The 16,255-nt window shown below is 38.3% G+C and overlaps 1 protein-coding gene across 1 annotated transcript in view; it reads right to left on the bottom strand.

Annotated features, from left to right (window-relative positions):
- The window catches only part of TG (thyroglobulin), a 155,014-nt gene that overhangs the window by 115,596 nt on the left and 23,163 nt on the right, over positions 1 to 16,255 (bottom strand). The window contains exons 16-19 of the mRNA XM_040547274.1: positions 12,788 to 12,997; positions 10,398 to 10,552; positions 9,810 to 9,966; positions 5,178 to 5,402 (exon numbers count right to left, since the gene is read on the bottom strand). Of these exons, the coding sequence (XP_040403208.1) occupies positions 5,178 to 5,402; positions 9,810 to 9,966; positions 10,398 to 10,552; positions 12,788 to 12,997 (747 nt within the window). The remainder of the gene's footprint in view (positions 1 to 5,177; positions 5,403 to 9,809; positions 9,967 to 10,397; positions 10,553 to 12,787; positions 12,998 to 16,255) is intronic.

The raw sequence follows: 16,255 nt of genomic DNA, 5'->3' as shown, positions 1-16,255 counted from the left end.
ATTCTTCTGGAATCCAATCAGTTCAGGCTTTTGAACACCCATGTGTGCAAACACCATGTGTATATCAGGCTGGTGGACTTGACAAGACTTCAAGCTTTCAAAATACGTATTTCTAAGTGGGATAATATAGGTAAACACTTCTTAAACATTTATTAAACTCACTGATGACTGGAATATGGCTGAATACTGTCAAATCCATTTGTAATGAGATAATACACTTTGTGGATGGGTTGTGAGAGAAAACAAAGGAACTCAAGCTACAAATAGAGTAACTTCTACAAACACTACAGACAGAAACAGGAAGACTCCAATGAGCATAAATTCCCAGAACATCATACAGAAACTCACCGCGTGGTAACACTTTCATTCAGAATGCCTGGAAATGAAATTTTTCGTAAGTGCTTCCAAGCTAAATAATAATGGCTGGATTAAAAGCCACTAGTTGTGCACATGACAACTCAAATACAAAACAAAAGATATTCTTAGACTGAAAATACAGTTATTCTGAAAATATAATTTTCAGAACAAATCAGAAATAATATTTCCAGATGACCTGTTACATATTACAAAAAAACCTCTTCGTCTTCTGGAAGGTCATGCAATACTGTCTTTCCATCCAGATCATTCAGATGATCATTAAAGCAGAAGAGTCACAGACACAGTTGCAGGACAATACTTTTAGTTGTTATTTCACAGCTGCTTTCCAGACATAGATTTCCTTCAAAACAGTATCAAATGTATATTTTGGAACTTTGACAATGTACAAAACTTCATGTTTGTTCTTGCCCTACGTCTTGACAGCAGTTTAAGCTTGTCTTAGAGAGAAACCATAATGGAAAATTGGCCATCTCCACTACAACCCATATGATGAATTGCTGCTCTGGCCAGCACACTGGAATGTAAATTAATTTAACTTATTGGAGCACCTAAATTTTAATAGACTAAAAATAGAGCTAATATAAAAATGATCATATCTTCTTTCACCTGCTCTAAATGGTCCAATGGGAAAGTCTAGGATGAGGCTACAGAGAGACTGAAATTTTCCTCCCAGCTAGATATCAAGGCAATTGCTCTAGGTATAAAATATCTAAAATCCATTACAGAACCAAAAAAAAATAAATCTGGATGAGGCAGGATTCCCTTTTCTCATGCGTATTACCTAATACCCAAGCGTGTCTGATACATTTTAAAGACATTTTCCAACACATGTAAGAAAGATCATAAGCATTGCAAATGAACAGCAGTACAAGAAATTAAAATGAAATGACTAATACATGCCTAAACTGAAGGCAAACTACAAAGGATGAGAGGGACTAATTAAGCAACTGAAGTTTTAAAAGGAAGAAATCAAGCGTTTCGAAGCACCCTCCTGCTTTTGTAGTTACAGTCATGATGCAAATATAACAGCTGTATCTCCTATCCTCTGTCCTTCTCCTTGAGGAAGCAAAATTGCCTTTTGTCTCACACATTAAGTTAACAAAAGGACACAAAGAATAGCAAAAAATATGGTGCAGAGAACCATGTTTTCTAGAATCTATAACTCTTGAAGGCATGTGTCACATCAGCTATCCATTACACTCAACACAAGTATGGGTAGGTTAAGTTTGGCTCTGGAAGTCAGACAAACCATCAAGCTCAACTCTTTCAGGCTTTCATTTGCTTTAACTAGGTAAGAAACTGGAGGATAGCCCCTAGGCAAAATCTCAGAGCTAACAACCGGATCCATACTTAATTTTCCTAAAATAATGGGGGAAAAGAAAAGAAAAGAATAAAATTAAAATAATACAATAAAATTAATAACATTTAAATTAAAAATATATATATAGTAAAAAAAAATCTCCAAAAATAAATCCCTGGATGCTGCACATGAGCTTCACACTAAGCATGCTTATAAAGTGTTGCAACTTATCATTACCTAATGCTTGCACTACTCTTTCCTCCCATCAGATACTGGAAACTTTTGGAATATCACATTCTTGATTCATATAATTACTAATGAAGTCTTGAGCTGCCAGCGTGTCTATAAATCTAGCATTGTATTTGGTTTGGGTTATGCTCTGCTCAAAGCACTTCTGATAGAATTTACCCAGAATTCCAATTAATAAAAGAAGCAAGCATAAAAAAAATATAGTAAAACAAAGGTAACTCACAAACAGCCTTCAGGTTTTCCTCATGAAATAAACAGGGGGAGAGGGGAGGAAAAGAAGAGAAACAAACCAAGACAGGATAAAAGACCAGATTATGTATACATTTACACATACAGAATGCACACAATAAAACTAAACCAAACAAAAAACCTGCATCATAGAGAAACCAGAAACAGAATTCTTAAATCCCATGTTTAGATTAAAAACCACGGTCCTACAATATAAAACAGCATTCAACAGCATGTCCATCATGGCATCTTTGAATAGGAAATCTCTGCCAAAACGTGGAGCAGGAACTTCCTCCTTTCCACTTTTCTATGTCTGTTTTACTGAGTGCCTTCCTCTAAAGCTAGCTGATGCAAATGTCTACAAACTAACAAACAAGGCAAATTAATGTGCTGCTTCCTAGAGGCCTCTACCCCTGGCAGGAAATATTTGGCACAAAGATCCAGTTCACTGCAAGTTCTTTTGCCTTAAGTGATGGATTCTGCTTAATAAATAATGATACTTTAAATTAATACAACAGTACATCTTGGTAAGTAACTGAAAGTTTTTACATATTCTGGATTCTCAATAGGAGTTAATCTTTTTCTGCATGGCATGTGAAAATAACCAAAATCTGAACTGTTTCAGACCATGGAGATGAACTGAAACTGCAGACAATTTACACTTAAGAGTCCAACTTGAAAACTGCAGCAGTTCAGAACCGATTCATGGGTTAATCACTTTGAAGACCTTGCCTTAAAAGCATGTGTTCAGAACTAAAGGAAATAAAATGACTAGATACACCAACAAAATCTCCTGTCCAGTTTTCATTCTTTGCCTGTCCAAAAAGCCATACTTGATACAAGGCAAAGCAGCTCATCATTTAACCTGGATAGACTCTTGTCTCTAAATTAAGGTTTTACCAAACTGAGCACAGCACACACCAACCTTCATATCTGCTACTGTTTTTCTCTTCTAGCAAATTCACGTTAGTTAGAAGTTACATCATTTAATGCAAATCCACAAAATTCATGTATGGGATGTATGGGAAGATGATTTAACCACTCCACAGCATTACTCATTCTCCTATGGACTATCAATGGACCTAGAAGGCACCTCAGAAATCGTACAGCTGAACCCACAACATGTATCATATTCATTCTCCTGCGGGAAAGAGAAAAGGCAGAGAGGCTGAGCACAGACAAGTTCTTAGACTAGGGGGTTTCCATCTCAGCATCTTTTGTCAGGATTCAAGTCACAAAATATTTTGAATAACAAAGAAGAAAGTTTGCCAATATCCCTGCTGTTAGCAAGGTAAGACCTTCAATGCTTCACTGCACTATTGCATTTCTCTTCTTCTCCTTTTTAACCTATAAGAATCAAGAGTGATGACTTGTTTGGGAATTAAAAAAAAAAAAAAAAAAAAAAAGAAAAGAAAAAATCCAACTTGTTCTTATTCCAGCTACCAAGTTAGAGTCATAAGGTACTGTTATTTCATTTTTAATAATGTTGAACAGAACAATACGATGGTGAAACCAAGGGAAGATATTTTCAGTGGTATTTTCTGTAGGAAAAAATAACACTGTCACTTTTTTTATGCTGTTCTCTCTGAGATCATTCCTACAAGGTAATAATAAAAATTACAGCTGAAGAAAGGTGCCACTGAGCTTTGAAAATAAGATCTCCTACATGATGGTTCTCCTCTGTAACCCTTTTCCTCCAACACAGGAGCCTTCAAACAAAGTTTTTGGTGGAAAGCAGACAGGCTTATGCACAAAGTGGTAATTTCACTTTGGGTACATCAGCATTGCAGCCACAACAATTGCACTGGAGTTTGAAAATATGTGAGTTGTTTTTATGCTCACTTTCTGTTAGTTGCATTGATATGTACATGAATGTACATATTCGCAAAACCTACAAACATGGATAAACTCAAGCTGAGTTTCCCTAAATTGCTGCCAGCACTTAACACAGTTGGCTTTAAGTTTGCAGAAATACTTTTAAGCCAGAGAATAGGTCTTTCCTCTTTTCATTATTATTCAGATCCTCTGATGACAGCAGTTGAAAATCATTTATTTTCACTGTTGTAATCAGCTGAGCATCTGAAAGCTCTCCTAACTTGAAGAGAACCACTGTACCAAGCAAAGAGCTAAATTCTTTTCAGGTGCTTTGAGTTTTCCTTGGGATCTCTAACTGATTAGTGTTGAAGGTTCACCTATCTGAAAATATTCTGTTTGGGAAAACTTATCCCATACCTGTTGCTCTTATATGTAGAACTGGCACATCCCTCTTCTGTTCCCCAGACATAATTAATATATCTCAAACTGACATCAGAAATGCACAGAATCACTGGAGGCTCATTGGGCCAACAAGGACAACCAGGGTTGCACTATAAGGGGGTTGATGTAGACAGAAGTAAGAGTGATCTGTCAAAGCAAAGGCTTTTTGGCAGCATGACCTGTACGCAGCAGTGCCAGGCACAGCCCCAGGGATCCTGTAAAGAGGCAGGCTTGGCAGCCCCAAGCAGGATGTTGACAGAAAGACAGCCCATTCCAGGGAAGCAGACTAAACAGAAGGAAAGATGATGAAAAGAGGGCAGAATTTAAATCAGGTCTGGGTGTTGGCCAGCACGGAGAAAGCTTCCATGTGAGCTGGCTCAAACTTGGCCCAAGGACTTTTGACACTTTTGTAACTAGGTTTCTACCCTGGGTAATGTAACATCATACGACGTACTAACTACATTATCTTTGCAGAATCTTCTTATCAAGTATCATGTACAATAGAGCCAGACCTTCTAACACCAGACAGGTCTAAAAAATCCCAAGAAGTGTTTGTGAAACCTTCCATTCAATGTCATTGCCATCTGCAATGCAAAGACTGAACAGAAAGCAAAGCAATAATTCCCATCTCTCCTCAGGTTTTTCACTCACATCGATGCTTTATGCCTTCCACCTATTAAACATAAACATAAGTTCACTGATCATTTTCTAACTTTATATTGATTCCTAACATCATCAAAGAAGAGAAAGCTAAAGTGAGGCATACCACATCCTTGTGCATTTGGGGTGGTTTTCCCAGGAGTTGAAGTTCTTCTAAAACCACTTCTACATCCTAGCTGCACGCTCGGGGACAGATCAACTTCTTCATCCCGAGGAAAATCAATGAACGAATCTGCTAGGAATTGCTTGGAGTCCAAATACAGCTGAAATCCACCATCCTCAATCTCTTTAATAAATGCTCCAACGAGATTTTCTCCAACAATTGCTTTTTCTAAAAGGAGAAATAATACAGCAAAATAATATGAGATTCCTAATAGGGAAATGGACAACAACATAAAGACTGGTGAAGTTTAAATTAAAAACATAGGTGGATACAAATACAAAATACAAGCATGTTAACAAACAATGGATGAGAATGAATCTGTACAGTGTCTATGAGATTAAAGTACTAATCTTAGCATATGTGGAGGGTGCTAAAGAAACAATCATAGAATCAAAGAATATCCCAAGTTCATGGATTCATGGGACCCATGAGGATCATTGAGTCCAACTCCTGGCTCCACACAGGACCACTCAAAAATCAAACCATATGTCTGAGAGCATTGCCTAAATGCTTCTTGAACTTTGACAGGCTTATAGAATCATGGAATGGTTTGGATTGGAAGGGACCTTAAAAGAACATCTAAGTCCAACTCCCCAGCTATGGGTGCAAACAAAAAATAGTAAATTCAAAAATTAAAGCATTGAAGAACAAAATATGATTTCTGTGTTAAAAACACTTAGCAGATGGATTGTCTGACATTCAGATTTGTTCCTGTTGTTTCAGTGTGTATCATTGACTTCTTGTTTAGCATTTTATATATTTGGTTTTGAAGGCATCTGTAACAACATAATAACCAGCTTCTGTCACACTACTGAAATTCAACATACCCAACTATCCACAGTTGCTGAAGCTGGTGTTTAAAGCTGGAAAATAGTGAGGACCTTTCCTACTTTCTATGTCCCCAGCTGCCTAGGCAGCTTCTCTCTCTGATGATTTGCTCCAGGACAGTTTCCAGCATTAGAGAAAGAGCAAATTCCCCAGTTTGGCTGCACAAGAAACACTACAATAAACAGTATTCCCAGAGGATTTTGTTTGTTATCATGTTCTGTTTATCCCTGCAGGCTTTATAGCATAGAACTAAATGTTGTATGGTTTCTGAGGACCTCCTGTAGCTACAGGTGATGTACAGCCCAGTAACCCACCAAATGGGAAGCCCTGCACACTACGTACTTTGGATTTTGCAAGCACACCGATGACCTTGGATGTTGATTTTTCACAGGGAGGATGTTAAATACGTAAAGAGAATGCAAGGAATGTTACACCTCGCACACTGCACAAAGCTTATTTATGCTGTGACTGATGTGTCCAAGGCAAATAGATGAGCATACTGCTGCACTCTCACGTGGCAAGTTTCCCAACTTTGCTCTGAAGCCCGTGGGCAGCTTCTCACTTCTCAGAGCGAGGACAGAATTTCACAGCTAGGTACCAGGGTCTGACTATGCAGTGCTGCCCACCAGCCTGCGCTGAACAGACCACAGCCCTACCGTGCTTTTTCTGAAAGATCATTCCAGACTTTTAGCACTGACAGTGTAGGTGCCCTCTCTGTCTGAATGTTGGTCTGTAGCTGCTTGCTGTCATGCAGGTGTTGTTTCCCTCTTCGCAAAGGAGGAACTTGAGGCTTTTACACTTACGGGCTAAAGAAGCGAACAGACCTTGTGTAAAAGCAGACATCTGTGTCCTCGTGTTCTCTGTTCTCTGTTTCCTTCAGCTTTAAGCAACTTATCCTTCTGCTGCACTGGTACATAATACAATCAACAAAATAGCATTCTATTTTGTTCAACCCCAGGCCAAAACGATACTTAGCTCCTGAGGAGGTAATTGGAGATTACCACATAACCCATAACTATTTGCAAAGGTTTTACCAGAAATTGTCTCATAAGTGGAAACAGGAATAAGTAGATTAGCTTTTTATTCAAGCAAATACCCCTCTGAATTTTCTAATAACTAGCTGTAAAAAAAGCAAAAATAACCTACAAATGACAGCTGGAGGGAATTCATGTGTAGAAAAGAAGCAAAGAGTCAAGCCAGAAAGAACCCACTGAAAGAAATGAAGTTCCTTTAGTTAAGAATATTTCCCTGTGTTAAAATATTCATAAGACTATCACTAAACGTGACCCTCCTGTGAGGGTCCTATTATGTGTCTATGTCTATATGGTGTCCATTGCAGGCACAATATATAAACAAGTGTTTAACTACAGTAAACATGTTCATATGCAGCAAGCAGACAGGTAAGTCTTGGAATTGTTCTCAGGAGAGAGCAATCCAGCACTGTGCGAGACATCCCAGCCACAGACTAGCTGGTAACATTGTACACACATCATCCAGAGCCAGGAAAGGAGAAGTCCTGAGCTGGGACCCAGGTGCAGCACAGCTGCCTTGGTTCAGCCCTTCCAGCAAGGCTGGCCAGCCTGGGGCCGTGCTTCCTGGCTGACATGGGACCTGGCATCTAGTCCGTGAAAAGCTTCCTGGGACCTTCGGCATGCTGTAAAGCATGGCAGTGCTTCCCTGGTTTTGTTCCTGCTTTGCTGCACCATTTTGGCATTTTAAACTACTAAGCGTCTCATATGTTAGATTTATTGGAAGTCCTTACTAAGCATTTCTTCAGAGCCTGGTAAACCTTTAGGGACTTGGACTTCCATGATGACAATACATCTTTTCTCATACAGAAATGTCCTGCATAGGTACATCCTCTGTTGTGCAGTGGGAAGAAGTCTGATTTAAGGTTTACTCCCATTTGAACAAATAATGATTTTAACTGGAAAAGGATCACAGTTACCTAGAGTTCATATTGGCCAAATGAGAAAGTGACAGACCAGAACAAAGAGAGGGGAAAAAAAATTCTTTAAAGAATACACAGAGGGGAAAAAAAAAAAAAAAAGCTTAAAATTTTGGCAGTATAAGGGACAGGGATTGATTTCCTCTAATCTCACTGATAGAAACTGTTTACTATATGTTCATCCAGCAAAAGTTCACTTTTATAATCATTAGTATTTTTGTTTTTTGAACAGAAAAGAGAGAAATTGCTGTAAATGCTCCTCAATTTTTTTAGAACTGAGGTCTAAGCTATCAAGCCAAACAGCATAAGATCCCTCAGGAAGAGATTTCCATAACCTCAGAATTTAATACATGAAAAGGTCTGTGAGAAAAAAAATGTAACGAAGAAGTCATGAATTATTTTGATTTAAGGTTCTTCATTGGGAACACATGCATGCTGTGCTTCTGTTTAGCAATTAGTAATTTTTTCTCAGCTTCTTCACGGGGGAAGAAAAAAACAACACACACACACGAGATTTATCCTTTACCCATAGAGAAGCTAGGAAAAGATCTAAGCAATTTTAATAATGCAGATTTTCAAATGAGAGAGCAAATTTACTCACTCATTGCGCACATACACCAATGATGATGCAGACAATAACTCAAACAGAAAGACCCAAAGCTGTTTTAAAAGGTAATGGAAGTTGATGGTGCCAAGAGTATACAGACAGCGTGTTTACAGTTGTCTGATCTCCCCAGACTAGACTTATGCTACCTCTTCTGAAACGATACAGTCATTCCCTGAAGACCAATTTTAAATACTATGGGAAAATTATAGTGTGGAGAGGGTCAAAAATGCAGCGTCCTCAATGCAGAATGGTTTCAGAAGTAAACTGCTATATAAACCCAGAAAAACTTGCACTTTGATCCACCTTCTACAAACCACTTAATATCCATGTTTTCTTTATGATCTGGTACAACTGAATGGAAGTAAACACAGACACTATAGCCAGGAACCACACGACCACTGCACATTCCGCTCAGGTCCTGAAGACTTTTGAACTTGGTTCTGATCAGGCTGTAGGGCACAACTCTCCATGCCTCAAAATTAGAGGGAAGAACATGTGCAAGGAGAGTTATTTATATTTAGAGCTGGGAACATCATTGCAAATCTGTATAACTAGAGAAAAGCTGGCATAGAGGACATTTCAACTTGGGATGTGTCTTTTACTTCTTTTATTTTAAAGGGAAATTCCAACTCTTTTGAAAGTTCTTTACACTGTCTCTAACTCATTTTAAACTACAGTGAAGATCTACCAGTCAATGGACTCTACATCTTTGCTCTAGGACTTACAAGGTAAAGGTAATTCTTTAGTGTCAAAGGTAATGTAATAAAAAGAAAAAGGAACAAAACCAAGAAAACCACATTTTGAAGAAATTACTTATCTTTTTGGCAATATGTGAATTGTGTTTCTCTGAGTACAATGCGATAAGGAACACAATCTGCCCACTGGAAATTAACCTCCGGGACAGTTCAGCTCCTGACAGATAAAGTAATTTTCAGTGACAGTTAAAGAAGCTGGGAGAGGCAATGCTATCTGAAAGCAATACTCAATTATATCTGCTTTTCACACTGCAGTCACAGCCTGAAAAATATGACACCGAAGGTTCAGAAACACACCTCCAGTGTTATAAAGAAAGACCCTGTCAGTGAGCATTTGCACTGCCTTTTTAGTGCCTCCCAAGAGCAGACAGGGGGGAAACCAAACAGTTAGGAAGCAAAGCAGGCTTGATTCACAGAAACATCAGAGATAAACTTACCAATATAATGTAAGTCAGGGAGAGAAGTTGCTGGGATGTTTTCCAGCTGAGTCCTCCACGTGACATTCACTCCCAGGCGGTCCGCACTCACACATTCAACATAGACAGAGGAATTGTCACAGACAGGAACTGAGACAGTATTTCCAAATGCATCTACCTTGAATTCAAAATTAAATGAAATTAAGGTTAGTCAAACTTAGAGTCTTCTAATCATATCTTTCCATGCTCATTTGCACTGTGCTATTCGCAAGACAACATTTTCAAAAGGGACAGTAAGAACAGAAATAGAATTAGAAGAATATAATTTTAGCAGGTTATTTACTCACTATAAGAAGAGTCAAAATGTTCACTTCCATCAAAACATATTTTAATAAGTATTGGGCTGATGCGATATGACTTCTATGGCTACAATTAAACTAATCTGTCGACATGGGCAGTGAGTCTAAACATCCTATTTTCCTAGTCATCCATATAAGAGATTTCATAGTATTTTCAGCTCTTCCTTCTCTTTCAAAGATGCAAAGTTCTATTCTATGTCTCAACATTCATTTATTTATTGAATAACAAAGAATAAAGAACTGAAATTACCTGGAGGTGACAGAAACCACGAGCCTTCAACGCATCTAAAATAAGTATCTGGAATGCCTCGAGTAATCCAGAGTAGTCAGAACTACAAGCCTTCTGAGGAGGTAGCAGTAGTTGAAAGCGTGTTTGAGCTTGGACTGTCTGAAATAATTGGAGCTCTAAAAAATAAATAGAAGGGCATTTATTAGCCTCACTATTTAACATAGAAACTGACTTTTGAAGTTGCTTTGAGGAAAAGATGACATTGATTCGCATTTTGATCTTTCATCAATATCATCTCCCCTTTACTAGGTGAAAACAATGGAGTTGTCCACAGTGAATAATAAACGGAAAGAGTGCTTAATAAATATGTATTTTGTGCGCTACAGAAAAAGTCCAGATTATGTAGTTATATAATAATAAAGATATATTTTACACTGGAGCACTAACTCACAGAAGGATAAGGAAAGATTTTGACCACTACTGATGATTTTTTACAAGCCTTGGCAGATACAAATGTCCAGAGAACTAGATGAAAGCTGGCATTATGCCAGTAATGAGAAAAGAAACAGAAAAACAGGAATTATTGGTCTGTCAACCTTCATTTCTCTCAGCTAAAATCAGGAAAGAGCTGATACAGGACTTCTATTTAAAAAGAAAATGAATAGTTACAGCAATTAATACTAATTCAAATGGGCTTTCAGAAACCTAGCCTGTTAAATTAACTTGAATTCAAGCTTTGGGAGAGAATAAATTTGACTGCAGAATAACAGTTTTGACATGGACAACTAACAAGGGCCTTCTGATTTTTTGAGAGCAAACCAGGGTGACTCAAATCACACAGACCATTGAGAGACCCGTGAAGTCATCAATCTCAAAATGGAAATTTATCAAAACAGTTCTTAGACAGGAGGGGAAAACAAAACAAACAAACAAAAAAAAGTGAACATTTCTTATCTGAATTATGCTGATCACAAACGTCTTGGAGACTTTGTTCTCTCAGATTCAGCACAGCTTATCCAGCAGCCTGGAGAAGTGGCAGAGCACTCCCTCACTCCCTACCTCTACAGAGCTCACTGCATTACACACAAGCATGGTTGCTGGAGCACAGTTCCCAGTCCCTTGCTCCCAAAATGAGTGTGGAACAGTCTGAAGAAAGTCCAAGGAGAGTGGTAGGGAGGACCAAAGGACACAAAAGCCTGCTTCCTCCTGAAAGGCACAAAGCCCTTTATCTGTTTAGTTTATCATAGAGTAATTAAAAGCTGACTTAACCACAATCTCTAAGTGTACACATAAGGAACAGGAAATAAGGTTTTTAAGAGTGTGGGTAATTATCCATTGGAACAAATTGCTAAGTGGTGTGGTGAATTCTCCATTATTGTGATTTTCATTGAATGACCATCAGATGTATTTTTTTTTCCTCCTCTATTTCAAACACAAATTGCTGAGGGAAGTCTCTTAGCTTGCATTAAACAGAAGCTTGTATTAGGCTGCCACACACTCCCCTCTGGCCTTATAAACAGTTATTTGGGCATAACAGGAAAGCATGAAAATTACCTCATAATATGGTACAAAAATGTACCAAACATGTTTAAGGGCAAACAAAAGCCTCAATCTGAAATTCAAAGTTTAAAATTGTTTACATTGAGAACAGGAGACCTTGGGTACGAGTAGAGATGTGTCAATACAGGAGTTTCTAGAAAACACGTGTAGCCCAATCTGGAGATGAAGATCTGTTGCAAACTTGACATCAAGATCTGCATTTCTCAAAGTTAGGCAGTGCTATGATATGCTGTATTGATTGGAACTTATCTCTGTTTGAAATAATTGAAAAGGCTGACATTAAAACTCAATTACACGCATTCTGAATAGACAACTGATTCTTCCAAGATTTAAAAGGGTGTGTTTGTTTTGTTTTGTTTTGTTTTTATTGAAAGAAAAATGGTTTTAAAAATGCTGCAAGTCATCTAACAGAGAGAATAATCCTAAAGAACAGACTGCTACAGAAAGATGCAGAAGTAACAGTGACATGATTATGCAAATAAACATTCAGGTTCTGCCAAATTCAAACATCTGGTGCTCATCTGTTCCTCAAGGGCTAAGTGTTTCCATCAGAATCACTTCATGGTGCCAGCGTCTTTTAAGTTGCAAAGGAAAATCTGCATATAGATTGAATAACTATTTATAACTATGCTGTTACAGAAAAATGGGACTGTTTCTGGCATAGCCAGTCAAAAGGCAGCGATGAAGATGGCAGAAGACAGGACTAATCGACTGCACCTTAATTTAGAAACTCCCATATAACTATGTCCTATCACTGTAACTCATAATATAGCTTCATGATGAAAGAGGATTTTTGAACACCCATTTACATTGCTCTGTGCCCTTCCCAACCCATGGCAGTCCAGACGTACTTTGGCAGGCCTGGTAGAGCGGGGCATCTGAGACCCATCGATGCTGCAGCAAATCGCACTGAAACGACGTGCTGGAGTAAGCACTGTGGAAGCCTTGGCGACACACCAGCCAGCACTGCTGAATGCCTGACGTTTGCTCAGAATCCTTTTCGCAAATCACAGCTCCGTTGAGAATAGATGAGGCACCAAATGGCAGAGCACACTGGGGACCTTTAGGCAGGGGAGAAAATAGATATATTAGCAGCTTACTGTGAAACACTTGTAGGAAAATGTCCTCATAACCCTCATATCAACAAAGATAACCTAGACAGCACCCTGTGCATTTCTCACACATACCAGCTTAGATCTGGTTTGACATCAGCCTGGTCCGGTTTACTAATACTGATGAAAAGACTTGTACTGATTTTGATGGGTAATGCACTGGGTACAGAAAGATACATGCATGGTTTATAAGAACAAATAAGTTTTAAACAGTTATGAATAGATTTAAGCAGGAAATGATAAGAAGGGTTCTTACCATCAACCTTCACAAAAGATATCCAGTGGAAACAGGCAGGGCCAAAAAAAATCTCGGTTTTCTTTAGAGTGGAGTTTCAAGATCAAAAACTCATGATTATGGTGCCTTCAATAGCACCAGGATAATTTCTGGTGACCCAGCAGATCCCTAGCTGTGATACACAGCTTTGGAATTAGAGTGCGAAATCTACCCTATCAACTCACTCTGTATCAACACAGTCATTTCAAACCTGCTAGCCCACTATAACGAACTATAGGCTAACTACCATAATTGTTAACTTCTACTAACAAGTACAAACCAACTGCTTTGTTCAACATTAGCCAGATCCCAACCTACTTCCTGAATATATCTAGTAATACTTAAGCACACTTCTCAGTTCCAGAACTACAAAACATAAAGAAAGAAATAAAAATGACTACCTCAATTCAAAATAAATATAAAGAAATAAAGTTCTCATATCCTAAAATGCATTTATTTTGTGTATATGTAGATCATTTTCCAAACAACAATGCCCAGATCTGTCCCAACCTCCCTAGTTGCTGGAGGACTATTATTTTTGTAATAACTCTGTAAATGGGGACTCTATGTTCTTCCTTCTCACTCCTTGACTCTACATCCAGTCTTTTTACTTTTTTTTTTTTCTTAGTAAAGTTGGAAACCTGTCATCCTTCCTTTATGAATATGAAGTGTTAATAAACCTCCAGAGATTTTGGGACTAAAGGCTATCATTGTAAAAGATAGTAATACTTATCCTGACCAATGCAAACTACATCCATTACACGAAAATGCTATTATCTTCTTATTCAAAATTAATAATGAATAAATATTAATCAGTCTGTGATCTCCTTATTACTCTAACACCTTTTTTTTTTTTTCTAAACCCAGCAAGGCAAATCCAGTCTCAGCCCTATGCTGCTTAGGTCTTGTACTGCCTGTCTCAATAAGAGTTGGTGTGTAAACTAAGAAAAGACAGCCCACCAAACACATATGGGGGATGGATGGTTTTCTGGTTTAGTTCACAGTTTTCAGTTCAAATCACTCACCAACCAGTCAAGACAACTGGTATTTTGTTCATTTATCCCTCTACAGTTATCACCTTCCTTATTATCATTATCAAGCCTGCACCATTTTTTCATTCTTTTCTTTCTGACTCAATTTCTTGGTCCTGCAGGAATGAACCAGAATCAAGTTGAATACTGGCACTTCTTTCACAGGTGTTTCTAAAGATTTCCTAAAGGAAAGTACTTTCTCTAAAGGCTCTCTCCTCTCTGTCTCCACTCAGAGCTGTGGAAAGTGGGCCTGAGGATGGGAGGTGCATGTGGGGACTGCTAGGATACTTGGCATCAGCTCTCTGGTGCCTGTCAACTAGAAGAGCTTGGATTCTATCTCTGATGGAAATGATTAATCTAATGAAAACCTCATTGCAAACACTGGGCACTCTGAAGTTACTACTTGCTGTTTACAGCTGTCTCTTCAGATGTTGCAGGAGAAGTTTATTGTATTCTCCCACCACAACAGCTTCTTTTGCTGACAAGATATCCAAGATAGTGAAATAATACTCCCTTTTCTCTTTTCTGAACAATTATTAGTAGTTCCCAGGATGAGGATGGACAAACTGAGAGGAAAATAACTTTTTCTTCTTTATTTTTATCCTGTAACTAAGTTGTTTAGCATGAAGAAGTTCCCTGCTTTTTCAAAATCCAGAAAAATCATTAAAGATTATTTCAGTGGTATATCTATGCACAAAATAACAAATGTTTCCCAGTAAAGCCAAGTTTCCACTACATTTTTGAAGCAGGTATCTGTCTCTCTCACTTCAGTCTTTTTAACAATGAATGTCGTTAATCATTCAGTCACTATTTCCTCTAGGAAAACTACAGTGTTACAGGATCCCAAGAAACAGCAAATGTGCAAACAGAATGCAAAATCATCTGAGGGCCCTATCTCAGTGTACGCCTACACCTTCTTTAAATCATATTTCATAAGAATCCTTTGGAATTTAGGAGGAAATCCAGAAAATGAGCTTTTGTGAAGATGAGAAGATATGAAAGACTTGCATTTAAAATTAATTCTGACTTTTCTCTGGCATACTACAAGCTCTTCCACTTTTCTCTGTTCACTTTCAGAGTTTATCAGGAAGTCAGTCTGCTCTACGGAGTGTCATGCATCATGTTGATTTCCTCCACCTGGTCCAAACAAATTGGTGAATAACTACTACACAGTCCAGTGTCTCACAGAAGTCCTAGCCCTTAATCTGAAGGCAGGATGGCAGCAGCACTGCATTTGTTGGACTAATAAACTCTGTTTCTCTGAAGAGCTAGAAAGCTGCATGTGGCTGTACTGCCCTAGCTCTGGAGCTCATTTCTTCAGAGCTTGGTTGGGCACCTCCACATAACACCACACTGTATGGGGCAGATATAACCCTGTGATCTCGTTGTGGCTTCTCAAACAATCCTATCCTCAAAATTGTCTATTCGTACAAGAGAGTTCAAAGAAAATGATGTTGTAGGCTATTTCCAAATTGGCTGAGGAGTTATCTAATTGATTAAAATGCTTTACAGCCTGTCTGGCTGACACCATCAGCTTGAGATGCACATTTTGCTCATTATATAGCGTAATCACAAAAGGAAACCTAAGCAATTTCTTATTATGTGGCCTCATTTTCCGAAATCTACCAAGAGCTCTCATCTAAAAAATGTAAGAGCTATGGAAACAGTGGTGTCCTGCAGGCACTGGCTCTTGAAGGTTTTCTTTTTACATCTTCAGTTTCAGTTAATCATTGCACTTTGGAGCATGGCCTTGTAGAAAATTTCATTTGTTCTGCTTCACTTCAGTGATGGGGAGATGTATAAAGACCATTGGAAATAAAAGTTATCCAAATGTCTGCCATTTGGACATCTCACTGGAAACCATGAGTGAAATCCAGTACTCTGCAGCTCTCATAACACAGG

This window comes from Cygnus olor, chromosome 2 (assembly GCF_009769625.2).
Source record: "Cygnus olor isolate bCygOlo1 chromosome 2, bCygOlo1.pri.v2, whole genome shotgun sequence".
NCBI classification, from domain to species: Eukaryota; Metazoa; Chordata; class Aves; order Anseriformes; family Anatidae; genus Cygnus; species Cygnus olor.
The sequence above is the reverse complement of the archived record's forward strand: the minus strand, read 5'-3'. Positions and strand labels throughout refer to the sequence as shown.